The sequence below is a fragment of the Rattus norvegicus genome, chromosome 11 (genome assembly GCF_036323735.1).
Source record: "Rattus norvegicus strain BN/NHsdMcwi chromosome 11, GRCr8, whole genome shotgun sequence".
NCBI lineage: Eukaryota > Metazoa > Chordata > Mammalia > Rodentia > Muridae > Rattus > Rattus norvegicus.
Window position 1 is genome coordinate 79,366,587 of NC_086029.1, and position 14,101 is coordinate 79,380,687.

Below are 14,101 nucleotides of genomic sequence, written 5' to 3' on the forward strand. Positions count from 1 at the left end.
CTTGTGCTGGTGCCCTTATGCCTGGCTTCTCTGCCCAGAAGATTCTGGGTGCGGAGGTCAGGACTGGGAGGGGAGGAGAAGGTGAACAGCGCTTCTTCCTGGCCAGAGGATTCAGGAAGAGGCTATGTGCGCAATCGAGCAATCAAGGTGAGGGCGAGTCGCCACTTTCTTTTCCTCCCTGGCTCAATTTTTTTTAAAAGATAGCTTGAGTCTCACCAAATGAATGTTGAAGTAAGGCTGGGGACAATCTGAGGGAGCTTCATTCAGATGTGGAAGGGGGCAAGAGACGGCCCTGTATGTGTGGTGGCAATGGGTAAGCAGGACTTACCGTCCACAGTGACTTGGCAGGAACATTCCGCCTGGCCAGCGCTGTTCTTGGCTACACACTTGTATAGACCCCTGTCCTCAGGCAGTGCCTTCTCGATGGAGACGGAGAAGAGTGAGCCTAGAGAGGAGATCAGGAAATATTGTGAATGACCAGGAAAGGGCCTGGCATCTGAAGCACAGCAGGTGTCTTTACAAGCCCCCAGAGGCCCTGTGAGAACCTGGCTCTCTCCTTTCTGAATCTTGCAAACTCTGTTGACGACCTACTCCAAAAGAGTGGATCCCTAATCAACTCCTCCACCACTGCAGGGCTCTCTTGGGAAGCTGCAGAAGGAGAGAGAAGGGGCCTTTGTCAGTGGGACAGAGGGGGAGGGGGCAGACGGGCATGGCCTGCCTCTTACAGAGTATAAGGAGCCGGGTGCAGTCTTCTGGGGACAGTGGCAAAGAAGGAGTCACCTGGCAGTGATGATGTAACTGGGTAAAGAGAATTTTAAAAACAACAGCAAAAGAAACCATGCATCTGCTGTGATGTGTGTGCAGAGGCGAGAGGACAACTTCCAGGAGGTGGTTCTCTCCTTCCACCATGAGGGTACCAGGGATTAAACTCAAGGCACATTTCCCCACTTGTGGCAGGCACATTTTCCCAATGAAACATCTGACCAGCCCAAGGTAAAGGAAGTCTTGAGTGAACAGGTGAACAGGAGTGGGTAGGAACCCTCATTCAACAGGGACACTGCCTTTGGGATGATCTCTTGTGAGATCGTAGTAGCTGTGGTCTGTGACTGTGGTAACTGGCTTCTTAGGAAGTGTCTTAGGGATGAAGAACAGGCTAATAATGGGTACAAGGCCAGGAGAGAGACCCCCTAGGACAGCCTTCCTACAGGGCTGGGACTTTTGGCCCCTTTCCTCACAGCCCTCATGGTCTATCCACGCCTGAGACACACCTCTGGGGGCCCTGGAGGTGGACAGGGGGAAGGCAGGCTAAGCATATACAAAAACTCAGGATCTGGTCCTTCCCCACCCAGCTGCCTCATCTCCAGACCAGTCAGTTCTCTTGTAGGAGAACTTTCTGACTTGTGCGGGAAAGTCATCTAAGAATGGAGCCAGCTGGGCCAGCCAGGAGTGCTGCTGCCTGCTAGGTCCTACCTTGAGATAAGTAAATAAGCTCTCCCCATGGCATCCTGTCCTAGTTACCCAGTGTCAGGGCACCAGCCAGTGCAATAGAATGACAGGGACATGTCCGTTCTACTGCCTGTAAGCTACTTGTTATACAAACCCCTGACCACTGGCACTGGGAGGACAGCTGTATACGTTCCAAGTGTATGGGAGTGTGGTACAAGGTAAATGGGCACTGTTCTCAGAGGAACCCTTTTAGCTCAAATTACGTATACTGGCCAGTTTTATCTCAACTTGACACAAGCTAGAGTCATCAGAGAGGAAGAAGCCTCAATTGAGAAAATGCCTCCAAAGGATCCAGCTGTAAATTAGTGATCAGAGGGGGAGGGCCCAGCCCACTGTGGTGGTGCCATCCCTAGGCTGGTGGTCCTGGGTTCTATAAGAAAGCAGGCTGAGCAAGCCATGAGAAGCAAGCCAGTAAGCAACATCCTTCCATGGCCTCTGCATCAGTTCCTGTCTGCAGATTCCTATCCTGCTGAGTCCCTGTCCTGGCTTTCTTTGCTGATGAGCAGCAATGTAGAAGTGTAAGCCGAAAAAAAAAAACCTTCCCTCCCCAACTTGCTTTCGGGTCATGGTGTTTCGTTGCATCAACAGAAACCCCAACTGTGACAATCTGGTTACACAAAGCTGATGCCAGGAAACCCAGAGAGCAAGGATGGCATCAATAGGGCCCTCAGGACCTCACTAGAGTTGGAAAGCCTACACTGTTTACTGGGATAGGACAGCTGACCTGTGTCCCCTTCCTCCTACTCAGCTCTTGAACAGGCCTGGTCCTGTCTGAGGACAGTGGGTCACCATTATCCTCCCACCTGCAACAGAAAGGACTTTGGCTGGAGATGGAGAAAGTCTGGCATGAGAGTAAGAACTGGGAGGCCCAGGGACAGGGCAGCGAGGGCAGCCATTGCAGTCATCTGCTGGATAGGAGGAGGTTAGGCTGATGCCTGGCCTGAAAGGCTTGCAGAAAACCTGCTCACCTCTGGATTTCCCTGTCCGGGAGGACATATTCCATCCCCCCATCCCTAAGTGACAGCCTGTCTCATTCCTTTCATTTCTTTTGTTTTTTATTTTGGTTCCCCAGCTGCCTTTGGCCTGAAACTTAAATGATGGGCACAGTGAACGACAGCCTGATGGCTTGAAGGGCAGTTGAGGATCCAAACAAGACCCCAGCTCTCTTCCAAGCTCTCCAAGTCCCTGGCCATGGCCACAGGCATGCGTGGGCTGGAAGAAGGCTGGGCAGGCTGGAGGCTGGCTACCCCAGATGAAGAATCTGGTATTTCCTGTGGGACGGCTCATTCTTGACCTCCAGAAGAAAACGGTTTCCCAGGATTTTTCTTTCTTTCTTTCTTTTTTTAAAAGAGGCCTCAGCCTGGTGGGGAGTTGAGAGGGACTGAGGGGGGACGGGAAGCAGGATCCACTGAGTGGTTCAGCAGAAGCTCTGCCAGGAGCCCCTCCTGGCTGGGAAGTCACTCTTCTGTGATTGAAGACCCTCCCGGCTCCCCTTTCCTGAGTGGGTGGGGAGATCGGACAGAAAGCGCTAGGGTTGGGGTGAGGGGTTACCAGACTCCTGATTATTCTGCAAGCCTCCCTGACCTGCCCTCCTGGCAGGTGCTGACCCACACTGCTACTCACCTGGGGTCCCTTCCTTGGGTACAGTGTCCTCTGTGTCAGCTCTAAGGCCCTAGCCCTAGCTGCACCTCTCCTGGGTTCCCCAGGTACCTGAGTACACTGATAACAACAAAGCCCACTTCAAGGCCATTGCTGAATCACACTCCTGTCCCACGAGCTATCTCTGAGGGCAATAACCATGTTGGAAACGCAAGTGCAATAAAAAGTAGTGGAGGTTATTTCCACAGCCGGGGATCTGGAAAGACCTATGCAAGACAAGGTCAGGAACACATAACCAATAATGTATGTTTGTATGTCTTGTTGAAAGAAATAGAAAGAAGATATGGATTCCAAGTTCTTTAGTTGGGTTCTATATACAAGCCAAGGGACTGCATATGTCAATGCCTGCATACAGTAGGTGTTATATAATTTGTAGAATGAGTTTATACAGGATTGAAAAAAGCCTTCGCAAGATTCCACCCTGAAGGCAATTAAAAAATGAATCATCTCTCTACAACAGCAACAAAAACAAAGTGTCTTTACTAGACTGGGAGAAATGTTTTGCTAGGGGAAGCCCGGCCTGGAGGCAGGAAGCAACATAGAGATAAAGGCCCTTTAAAGCTACCCCAGCCCTTCCTGGACTCCAGGGTCATTGTCGCCCCATAGCTAAGATAGAACTTGAAAGGGAGGCCCAGGTGCCTGTCCCTGGAGGTCTCCTGAACACAGAGCATCCCACAGCTTGGGCTGCCACAGGAGGTAAAGCCCCTTCCACTTGACTGACCCTCCAAGAACTGCCCAATGGTCAGAGCCCACCAATGACTGTCACATCTCTTTTGGGGATTTCCTGGGCACTAAGTGGGGTGGGTGTAATCCTGTCATGCAGGCTGATGGGCTCTGGCAGAGAAGTTCCTGGATACTTAGACAGGTGTCTCCCAGCAGTGTGATCCATGTATCAATTGGGTGTCAACTAAAGTGACAGGGGTCTAAGAAGGGACCCTGGAGGAAGTGAGTCTTGAAAGAGGGGGAGAGAGACAGGATGGGGGTCAGTGTAGTCAGGGGTAGGGATGGGGAGGTGCTGGGAGACAGGAAGATGAATATTGCCCTTTCCCCCCTACTCATCACCTCAAATCATGGACTTCCTTAGTCCCAGTGACAACATCCCTCTGGCCCAAGAGCACTGTCTGCTCCACCTCCCTGTTCTCTCCCCAGCCCGGGCCATCGCCCTGCCCTCCAAGCCAAGCTACAGGTTTTAGGGCAGATGTCTGCACTTCTTGCGCTGGATTCTTTCCCTTCGCTGCCTTGCTCACCTTGGCCGCCTGGGCCTCCCCACCATGCACCCTGGTCCCTTGAGCAGTCTCCATACTTGTTTTTGGCCTGGAGTCAGTCCAGGCCCCTTAAACCCAACTTCTTGTGTTGCACTCCTCGTTGCAAAATCTCCCCTGCTGTTGCTTTTAGACATGTTCTCTGACAGGATGTGGGCTGAAATCAGGGCCAAGTCACCCCTGCCACAGCCCAGATAGGCCCATTTAGCAAGCAGCGAGCCTTTAGTGCCCCAGCCATGTACAGGGCCCACCTACTTCAAGGGGCCTGCTTTCTGGGCTTTCCTACCAGTCGCCCAGTCCCTAGCATGGAACAATTCATCCTCTCGGACTACTCTGTAGCATTGGACCCAACAGCTGTATCACAGTGAGCCTATGTCCTTGCTGCTAGACCTACTAGGAGCAGACTCAATCTACCTCTGGCCACTGCCTTGCTGCCTTCCCAGACCTCTCCAGTGACAGCTGATGAGATGCATTTCCCCCCTGGGGGACACTCTTAAAGACTTGGTGAGTGCAGGCTGGGGGGGCAGGGCTGGTATTTGGAGAACAAGCACCCTCCTCTTTACTGTAGCACAGTAGGCTCACTTCAAGGTCTCCTTCCTCTACCACAGGGAGGAGTGTCTGTTACTTAAGAGCTGTGCAACCTCAGGTCATTTACTTAACTTCTCTGTTGTTAGGAGACTTGGTAGTATGAGAATTATGGGATGAGACAATGTAACTGTCTAGGATGGTATCCTGGCATGGTGCTCTACTGATGGAAACAAGCTATTCGTATCTCGAAACACTGAGACTTCTGTTCAAAGTTTGCTTTGGAGCTCTCCCTGTAATCCCTACCTCCCCTCTCAGTCTCTCTTCTCTTGTCACTGAGGACTTTAATCCTCCCCTGTGGGAGGTGATAATGTTGCTTCCATCTCTGTGCTCTCAAGATTATTCCAAGCAACTCGGGCCTAACGGCAGTCAGTGGCTAGTGTCTCGGGAAGCACTTCTCTGATCAGGGCTGAGATCTATCTTACACTGCTCATTTGAGCAGACTCTGTAAGTGGCCACTGGTGGCTCTGGCTTTGGGAACTGTCACCTCCATCACTGCTGAACCCCAGTTTTCCCGAGGCTGGTGTACTCAGACAGTATCTTGCAGGATTCTATCACTTACATGCCCCAGGTTGGTGGCTATCCTCCATCCTGCCAAGAGAGGTCACTGGGCATGGTGACCTGGGAAACACCCCTGGTCAAGCTTTCTAGTTTGTTTGACACAGGGAGACGACACAGGGGGGATGCAGGCCTTCTGGAAGACCCCGCCAACCTGAGGGCATCACTGTGGAAAGCTACTGTGGACACATTAGCAGAAGATTACAGCATCTCTCTCTGCTGAACAAAATGTCCCGTTTGCCTTTCCATCATTCAGCGTTTAGACTCCATACATTTCGGCTGCTCTAGATTTGCTGGCTGAATCGTGAAGTAAGGGACAAGGTCGCTGCTATCTACAATGCCTCCTTCCAGGGTTTTGGAGGTAGCGATGAAGGGATAGTGTGTGGAGGGGAGTGACCAGAGGAGAGTGGAGAGAAGAGGGGAAGAGTGGGCTGGTGTCTCAGTGCACTGGCATTTACTAAGACCTGTCCACTCAGCCTCTGCATCTCAAGGGCACATGCCACACCCTGGGAGCTTCTTCATGATCCTTTAGGGTCAGCTCGAGCTCAGGCAGGACCCTGTCCCTTCACTCTCCACCTCAGTGGACTGTGGGATCTCATCTGGCTTAGGAGTTTCTGATAAGACCGGCGGTTTATAAGAACATCTTAAGCCACACCGAGGGCTGGTTAGGTAACTCGGCAGCAGGTAAAGGTGCTACCCCCCAACCTCCCCACCTGAGTTTGATCCTAGGGGACACACACAGCGGAAGGAAAGAACCAGCTCCAACAAGTTGTCTTCTCACCTCCAAACATGATGACACATACATGTGGCAGCGTGTGCCCACACTCATAATCAATCACTGTCTCTCTGTCTCTGTGTCTGTCTGTCTGTCTGTCTGTCTGTCTCTCTCACACACGCACACTAAATAAGTGTAAAAGGACAGTAATCCATAACAAGGAGTTGGGGATAACCTCCTCTCTCTCCCCTATTTTCTCTGGTGTAAACTGGCACGCTTGAAAACTCCACGGCCCCAAAGGCCACGGGTGACAGGGCTTGCACCACCCCCAACCAAGAATGTGAAACACCAGCAAACAAAAGTCTCATCCAAATTAGGAAGCGAGCAGCTCTGTCCCGCGTGAGTGGGTCCACTGGGGCTGTGTGAGGGTTTGGCTTGCCCATGGGCCCCTTTAGACCCACAATGTTCTCAAGACTGAGCTGTTGCTGATGCCAGTCTCTAGCCCTGTACCAGCACGGCGTCAATTAGTGTCTCCTACACTTCTCAATCAGTAATGGGCTCAGGGTGCAGGCATAGCTCTCTCCATGGGGATGGGGATGTTGAACACTCAGTCCTACGTCTGCTCAGAGGAGACCTGGGTGAGGTCCCAGGAGAGGGTTCTGCAAGACAGACACCAAGGCACAGCACGTACCACAAGGATCAGAAGCCCAGCTCATATCCACAGTAGGATCAGGTGTACACCCAGGGCCCCTCAGCAGAGAGCCCATTCTATAACTGAGGGGAATAGGAAGGCTATTCCAACTCTGGCCATGGCTACAAGTGTCCATCAAAGTCCATGCTTTGACAGTGACCCATGTAGTTTACAGGCTTCCCATCTTCCCTACCGTCACCCACATTTACCTTCTTGGGCGAGGATGATGAATTTTGTGGTCTTGAGTGTCTTTCCATTCAGTGTCCAGGTGACAGTGGCCGGAGGATCAGAGGTCACCTGGCACTGGAGTAGCAGCTTCTCGCCCTCAGCCACATGGACATCTTGTAGCTTTTCCTTGAAAACTGGGGCCGAGCCTTGGCTCTCAGGTCTTTTTTCATTGCCGGTGGCTCCGACATGCGCTTTCTTACAGTTCACATCATTCCTAACCTCCTTGAGTTCTTCTTTCCCCGCTAGTTTCGGGGTCTCGGCAGACTTGGCATTGGCCACAGACTTCTGGGTCTCAATAGGCTGTGCGTTGGCTATGGGTTTTGGGGACCCTGAAGGCTGTGCGTTGGCTATGGGCTTCAGGGTCTCGGCAGGCTTGACATTACCTACGGGTTTCAGGGTCTCTGCTGGCTTGGCATTCCCCACGGGCTTCAGGGTCTCTGCTGGTTTGGCATTGCCCACGGACTTCAGGGTCTCAGCAGGCTTGGCGTTGCCTATGGGTTTCAGGGCCCCGACTGGCTGTGCATTGCCTGCAGGCGTGGGGCTTTCCCCAGCCTTGACATTCAAGACCTCAGCAGTGTTGCCCCCATTCTCCGCAGGCGACTTCTTCTTGCTACCTAGCACTGAGCGAAAGTCTGGGGTGGCAGCTTTTTGAGGTGGCACCTTCTCAGGGACAGGGGTCTTAGGGGTCCCCTTCTTGGCTAGGACAGACCGGAAGTCAACCTGCTGGGGGCTATGCACCTTCCTCTCTTCCTCAGACACAGTCTTTGGCTTCACTTGCCGCTGAAGGTTGGCGCGGAAATCCATCTGCTCGGCTGGGATGTCCTTCAGGTCGTCTTCTGATACGGTCTTTGTGCTCACCTTCTTTCCCAGGAGGTCTCGAAAATCCAGCTGCCCCACCTCCTGCTGGCGGATGGCCTCTTCTGTGTGCAGCCTGGTCTCCACCCGTCTCTTCAACAGCCCCCTCACGTCTTCTCCGTCTTCCTCCTCAGGCCAACCCTGCCCTCTTGCTGGCCAGCAGGGCCTCAGGGTCCCATCACGGTCAGCATCACCATGAGCACCAACTCCTCCACCACAGAGGCCCTCACAGCTGGCAGGCTCCCGCCCCCTGCAATAACCAGTGAAGGAAAAAGAGAAAGTAGCAGGGAGGAAAAGGGGCTGGGTAAGACAGAAACGTCAGGGGAGAGCAAATCCCTGAGGGCGGAGGGTAGAGAGGAGGGGGGAAGGGGACGTGGGGGCCGGCCAGGCTGTGTTTATAGAAGGGAACATTGGTGAGAGGGACTCACTTGCCTAGTTGGTTTATTATATCGGTAATGATTTCAGTAGCCTTATAAGGGTGTGTGCAAAGAGAGAGAGAGAGAGAGAGAGAGAGAGAGAGAGAGAGAGAGAGAGAAGAAAAAGAAACACACATCACCCCCTCCTTTGCCTTCTTCTGGCCTCTCCCCTTCATCCCTTTCCAATCTTTCTCTTTGGCTCTGGCAGACTTAACAGGAGGACACAAACAACCCCAGGCTTCAGGGCCAGACAGAGGATGGCGGGTGAGTGTGGGAGACCTGGCTAGGCTTCTCCTGGGGGCACTCACCGTGGTGGTGGGACTCTGGAAGGACCTTTGTGCAGCATCAGTGACACTTGGCAACTGCACTCGCCAACCCGGTTCCTGATGAAGTCAAGGACAAGACAATAAGGACTACGAGGTCCCCTGGTCAAAGGACCTATTCAGCTCAGGGTGGGGAGGGGTACAAGGCAAGTGTGAACTTGGTCATGGGCTCCGCAGAGGAAGGAGGCCTAGGGCTTGGCTGTGGCTTCTACCCCAGACTTAGATTTAGGGGTAGGGCTCTCACCCTGTGGTCAACTGTGATTTTTACAGTTCCAGACTGAAAAGAAGGGGGTGGGGGATGGCAGCAAGATCAGCATCTACAAATGGGAATCCTCTTCAACACTATGTGTCGATCGCTCAATCTGAGACTAAAGGCTGCTGCGGGGTTGTGATGAAGCCTCTGGTCTATGCAGACAGGCCCTGCTCAGATGGCTGACCTGATTCTACACTCCCTCAAAGTAATGACAGCCACTTCCCCGACGGCTGGATTCTCCTTGAAAACAGCCACAGCTTCCCTTCATTAATCAGAACATTCTGTGTTGAGAACCTAACAAGTGTGTCTCCCAACCTGGGTGGCCCCCTTCTTTTCCTCCTTCAGGTGGGGGGGGCTTTGGATTCTTTACAATCACAGAGCTGTTCAGCCTCCAAGGGTGCATGGCCAGGCTGAGGCCCCTCTTCTCAGGCAGGGGGCTGAATGGCTAGCCCGGGTGGATTCAAAGCAGTTGAGCCCCTCTGGCCTGTGAGGCTGCCCTCTGCTGGTGTTTCAAAGCCATGGCTCGTAAAAGGGCAAGTCTGGGAATTAAATGGGTAAGTTCTACCACACCAAGGACTGTTTATCCAGGACCCTCAGGCCTCCTGACTGCCATAGGCTTTGTCTCATTCTCTACTTTGTCACTGTTCTCTTGGTCTGGAAAGTGTCAGGAAGGAGGCCATGGGGATTATGCAAGACAGTGCTGGAATTCTCAGGTTCCGCAATTCCCTAGATTGCCTTAGCAGTGCTGCTGGGTCTGACTGACCCTTCCAGACACCATGATAGATGTGCCAGCTGCCAGCGCTGGACCTCCTCCTTACAAAGCCCACTTCATTTCGTTTATGGTTCTAACTGCTTAGAGGCACCACCGCTTACATAAGGCAAACAGAGTTCATGAAGGTTAAATGATGTGCCTAAACTCAGAGGTAACTAGCAGGGACAGGGGCTGGGACCTAAATCTACTTACATATAAGATTGTGGCCTGTGTACAGGTCCTATATCATTTATATCAGAACCAGTTTGCTCTGGAATTTTTGTGTATTTCTTTGTGTCTGTATGCATGTGCGCCTTAACCACGAGAGTGGACACCCTCACGTACATGAGTGTATGGGATCGTCTGGTAGGCACCTACATCTTGAATCTGGGGATAGGTGCTTATGTCTCCTGCTGCCACAGGGGTACATCCACTCACTTTGTCTGGGACTTCCTCAGACACCAGCAGCCTACAGAGTGGTTCTGCTTCTCAGGGTCTGTGGATTTGCTCCTTACCCTTGGGCAGGGACCATGTGAACAAGGATAGGTCGGTTTGCTTCCTTCCAGCCCCCTCTCCTCCTCCGCTCCACCTTTGTGCTATACCAGGCTGTGACCATGTAGATCCCTCCCTGTGACCTCATTCCTCTCTCCTCCCTGTCAGCTCCTCTAGTTTGTCCCTTCATCCAGGCCCGGGTTTTTTTTTTTTTTTTTGACGCTACCAATTCAAGGCACCTGAAGAGTGCAGGCTACACCTCTGTTTATATTTGTGCCAGGTTGTGAGCATGCTACCCGGGTTCCTGATTCTGTCAGCCTACAAGGCATGTTGAGTTATTATTTCTCTACTTCACAGTGATGTTGGCCTGGAACAGAGCAAGATGCCCAATGGGTGTTGCTTTGGTAGCTCTTCCCCCCCCCCCCCACCATCTTCGAGTTTCCTCTTGTCATAAGGAGGACAAAACACAGGCATAGAAATCAGGAGTAGATACTGACCAGATGGCCCCACTTTACTATAGCCACACTCCAGGAGGCTGTGCATCAGAGATGGATATCCCCATGGATCTTGCCATCGCCTTGATCTGTCCCCATGGTGGGGAGCATGGACAGAGATAAGCCCCGCCCAATATCTCTAGCTCCACCCACCCTGAGGTCTCCAGATAAGGGGGAAGAACAGAGACACCATGGCTGGGCCTGGGGGAACAATACTGAAAGCCTAAGATGAAAACCTCTACTGGGCCTTTAAGTCAAGTTCATGTGGAGCCTATAAAGTTCAGACAGACTCTTGCCTGGGCCCATTTACCAGTGACCTAACCAGCAGGAATAGTGTCTTAGAGATGTCTTTAATATTACCCACGCTCCATCACAAACGGGCTGAGACTGAGGCCCCGCCCTGATATGGCCACACAGGACACAGCAGTCACTCTGTATGCTGCAAACCTGACAAAAAGATGCTCTCCTTTCTGGAGCCCCGCATTACAGGGTCATATTCTGGTTAGAAGCCTAGCAATGTGTCCCTCCTCAAATCACCATCACACAGGACAATTTTATACACAAAAGTAAAGAACTAATTTTCTGAAAAAAAGTATCTGTGCTTTCTAACATCTCAGCTGGAACTTGGCGGTGAAGTGTTGCTAGCTCTCCTCTTGGTCAGAGCTGGCGAAGGGAACGAGAGGTCAAAACTCCCCCATGCCCACCACTCCATGGTGGAAGGAACAGATTGGACCCCTGGGCTGTCTCCCAGCCCCACTCCCCCAGCTTTTCTTCTTGAAAGACCCTCTTCCATGGGCTAGGTCCGACTTCTGTCAGGACAAAGCAAGTGAGATGGAACAAGGTCCCTGGCAGGCCTGGCATGCACTCCTCAGGAGAACTTTCCACTGACTTGCTCCATTTTTGGCTGGGGACAGAGCCAAGGCCAAGGCAATGGCCTCCCGGAGGAATGAGGAATCTAGGCTTTGGGAGGAAAGGGGGATGCACGAAGAGGCCAGCATGGATTCCTCCCCTAATTCCCAGTGCATGGAAAGACACTCCTAATGACAGGTTGTAAGAATGGAAGAAAATCTGATTGAAGTCAAGAGACAAGGGCTCGAACTTAGGCTCAGCTCGTGGCCATGAGCAACTCGGTGACCTGAGACCTTGGTGTCCCTCATTATTAGATGGGAAGGCTAGATAACTCCTGCATTCCCTGTCAGCTGGGAATCGTCTACATTTTATGACTGTCCCCAGCTGGTCCCAGACAGCCTGCCGCTTGCCCTTCCAGTGTAACCCCCTCTATGGCCTGGCAAACTTCCTATAGATCTTTGCTTTGTGCTCCCTACTCCCTTTCTTTCTTGGCTCATTTAACAGCCAAGTCCTCCTTCACTGGCCAACCCCCAGCCTTTCTTTTTGCTTCAAAATCTCACAAAAAGTCGGGAGATGGAGACAAGAGAAGCCAGAGTCCAAGGTTATATAGACTGAGTTTGAGGCCCCCTGTGCAACAGGAGACTATCTCAAAACCAAACCAGACAAACAAAATCGCAAAAAAAAAAAATACCTATCTCTTATAGGCTATCTAGTTGATTAATACAAGTCTCAAAGTATCATTCCTTCATTAGGAAGTATTGTCACATTAAGTCACTCTCTGCCCTGGTACTGGCCTAGTGAGCAAGGGTGTAGGTTCCTCTTCATGGAGGCAGATCTGTCTTTCCTGATAACGACTTCAAGCTGAAGGCAAAGTCAGTGGACATCGTGTAGACACAGGGCTGATGGGACCAGCACGACACGTATTTGTAAGAGGGTCCTCTGTAACTCATATCAGCAGAACTTTGCCTGTAGAGGCATAACTTCTAAACAGACTCAAAGATCTCTAAGAGGTAATAGCTTTCTTTCTTTTCTTTCTTTCTTCTTTTCTTTTGATTTTATTTGTTTTATGTACGTGAGCACACTGTCACTGTCTTCAGACACACCAGAAGAGGACATCGGATCCCATTACAGAAGGTTGTGAGCCACCATGTGGTTGCTGGGAATTGAACCCAGGACCTTTGGAAGAGCAGTCAGTGCTCTTAACCGCTGAGCCATCTCTCCAGTCCTGCTTTATTATTTTTTAAGGGTATTTTTAAAAGTTCACTTAAGCATTTGGGGGTGGTTTGTTAAGCAGCAGCAGATAGATGATGTGAGTAAAAAGCACACGCTCAGAACTCTGCACGTGCAGTATTCCATCACAGCAAAAGCCATAGCATGGAGCTTACAGAGCTGACCCTGAGTGATAGGCTCAGTGTGGGGAATTGATAAAGTTCAGAAGGAAGTGACCGGGTCCTCAGGCACCCATTAAGGCCATGTCTAACCATCCTCAGGAGGTGCCACAACCTTACATTCACAGGTCAGGTCTTAGGCCTCAGAGAAGGCATTCTGCCCATCAACTAGGCCTCACTTAGGATATTAGGAGATGGAGTATTTCAATAGGGAAAATTAATCTCCCTGTGGTTGCTTTATTTTCACTTTTTACTACTTGTGATGGCTAATATTATCAATTTGACAATTTCTAGACTCACGTAAGAGACTCTTGTCCTACTGTAAGGGATTGTCTGTATAAGGTTAATTGATTGGGATGACCTGGGCAGCTCTGCTCCATGGGCTGGGGGCCTTGGCAGCTCTGTCCCATGGCTGGGGGCCTAGGCTCAATACGAAGAAGAGAGATAGCTGAGCACTGCTGCTCTCCCTCTGCTGCTCTCCCTCTGCTGCTCTCCCTCTGCTGTTCTCCTTCTGATGCTCTCCTTCTGATGCTCTCCCTCTGATGCTCTCCCTCTGATGCTCTCCCTCTGATGCTCACCCTCTGCTTCCTGACTGCAGAAGCCTAGAGCTCCTGCTGTCGTGACCTCCCCTCTGTTATGAACTGTACCCTGAACCGAGACAAAATGACTCCCGACTCTGATTTTCAGAGTCTTTTATCCTGCTCGAACCCATAGAAGTCCACCCGCCAAGTGCTAGGATTAAAAGTGTGCACCACGGTCTGCCCTGTAGCAATTAAAGAATATTTTAAGGGGTTGGGGGTTTAGCTCAGTGGTAGAGCATTTGCCTAGCAAGCGCAAGGCCCTGGGTTCGGTCCCCAGCTCCAAAAAAAAAAAAAAAAAAAAAAGAAAGAAAAGAAAAGAAATATTTTAAAACTTATTTTTGAATAGTATTTTTTTTTCAGTTCTGGGGATCAAACTCAGGGCCACATACAGCCAGCCAAGTTTGCAACACCCTGCACCTACTTTTAATTATGTGTACGGGCTTACATCTCTGTGTGGGTATATGTAGTAAGTACTGGTGTCTACAGAGGGCAGAA

The 14,101-nt window shown here is 51.3% G+C and overlaps 1 protein-coding gene and 1 long non-coding RNA gene across 7 annotated transcripts in view; one reads left to right on the forward strand and one right to left on the reverse strand.

Annotated features, from left to right (window-relative positions):
- The window catches only part of Mylk (myosin light chain kinase), a 247,208-nt gene that overhangs the window by 78,344 nt on the left and 154,763 nt on the right, over positions 1 to 14,101 (reverse strand). For all 5 annotated transcript variants that reach the window (NM_001105874.2, XM_006248434.5, XM_039088119.2 and 2 more), the window contains 3 exons: positions 8,784 to 8,858; positions 7,186 to 8,309; positions 329 to 445 (listed from right to left, as the gene is read on the reverse strand). In NM_001105874.2, the coding sequence (NP_001099344.2) occupies positions 329 to 445; positions 7,186 to 8,309; positions 8,784 to 8,858 (1,316 nt within the window). The remainder of the gene's footprint in view (positions 1 to 328; positions 446 to 7,185; positions 8,310 to 8,783; positions 8,859 to 14,101) is intronic.
- On the forward strand, positions 14 to 13,927 carry LOC120095664 (uncharacterized). Of its 2 annotated transcripts, none has more exons than XR_010056152.1 (3): positions 14 to 147; positions 8,075 to 8,363; positions 8,684 to 13,927. It is a non-coding gene; the product is annotated as an uncharacterized LOC120095664 (long non-coding RNA). The 2 variants fall into 2 exon arrangements; XR_010056151.1 differs by lacking the exon at positions 14 to 147 and adding an exon at positions 4,607 to 4,931.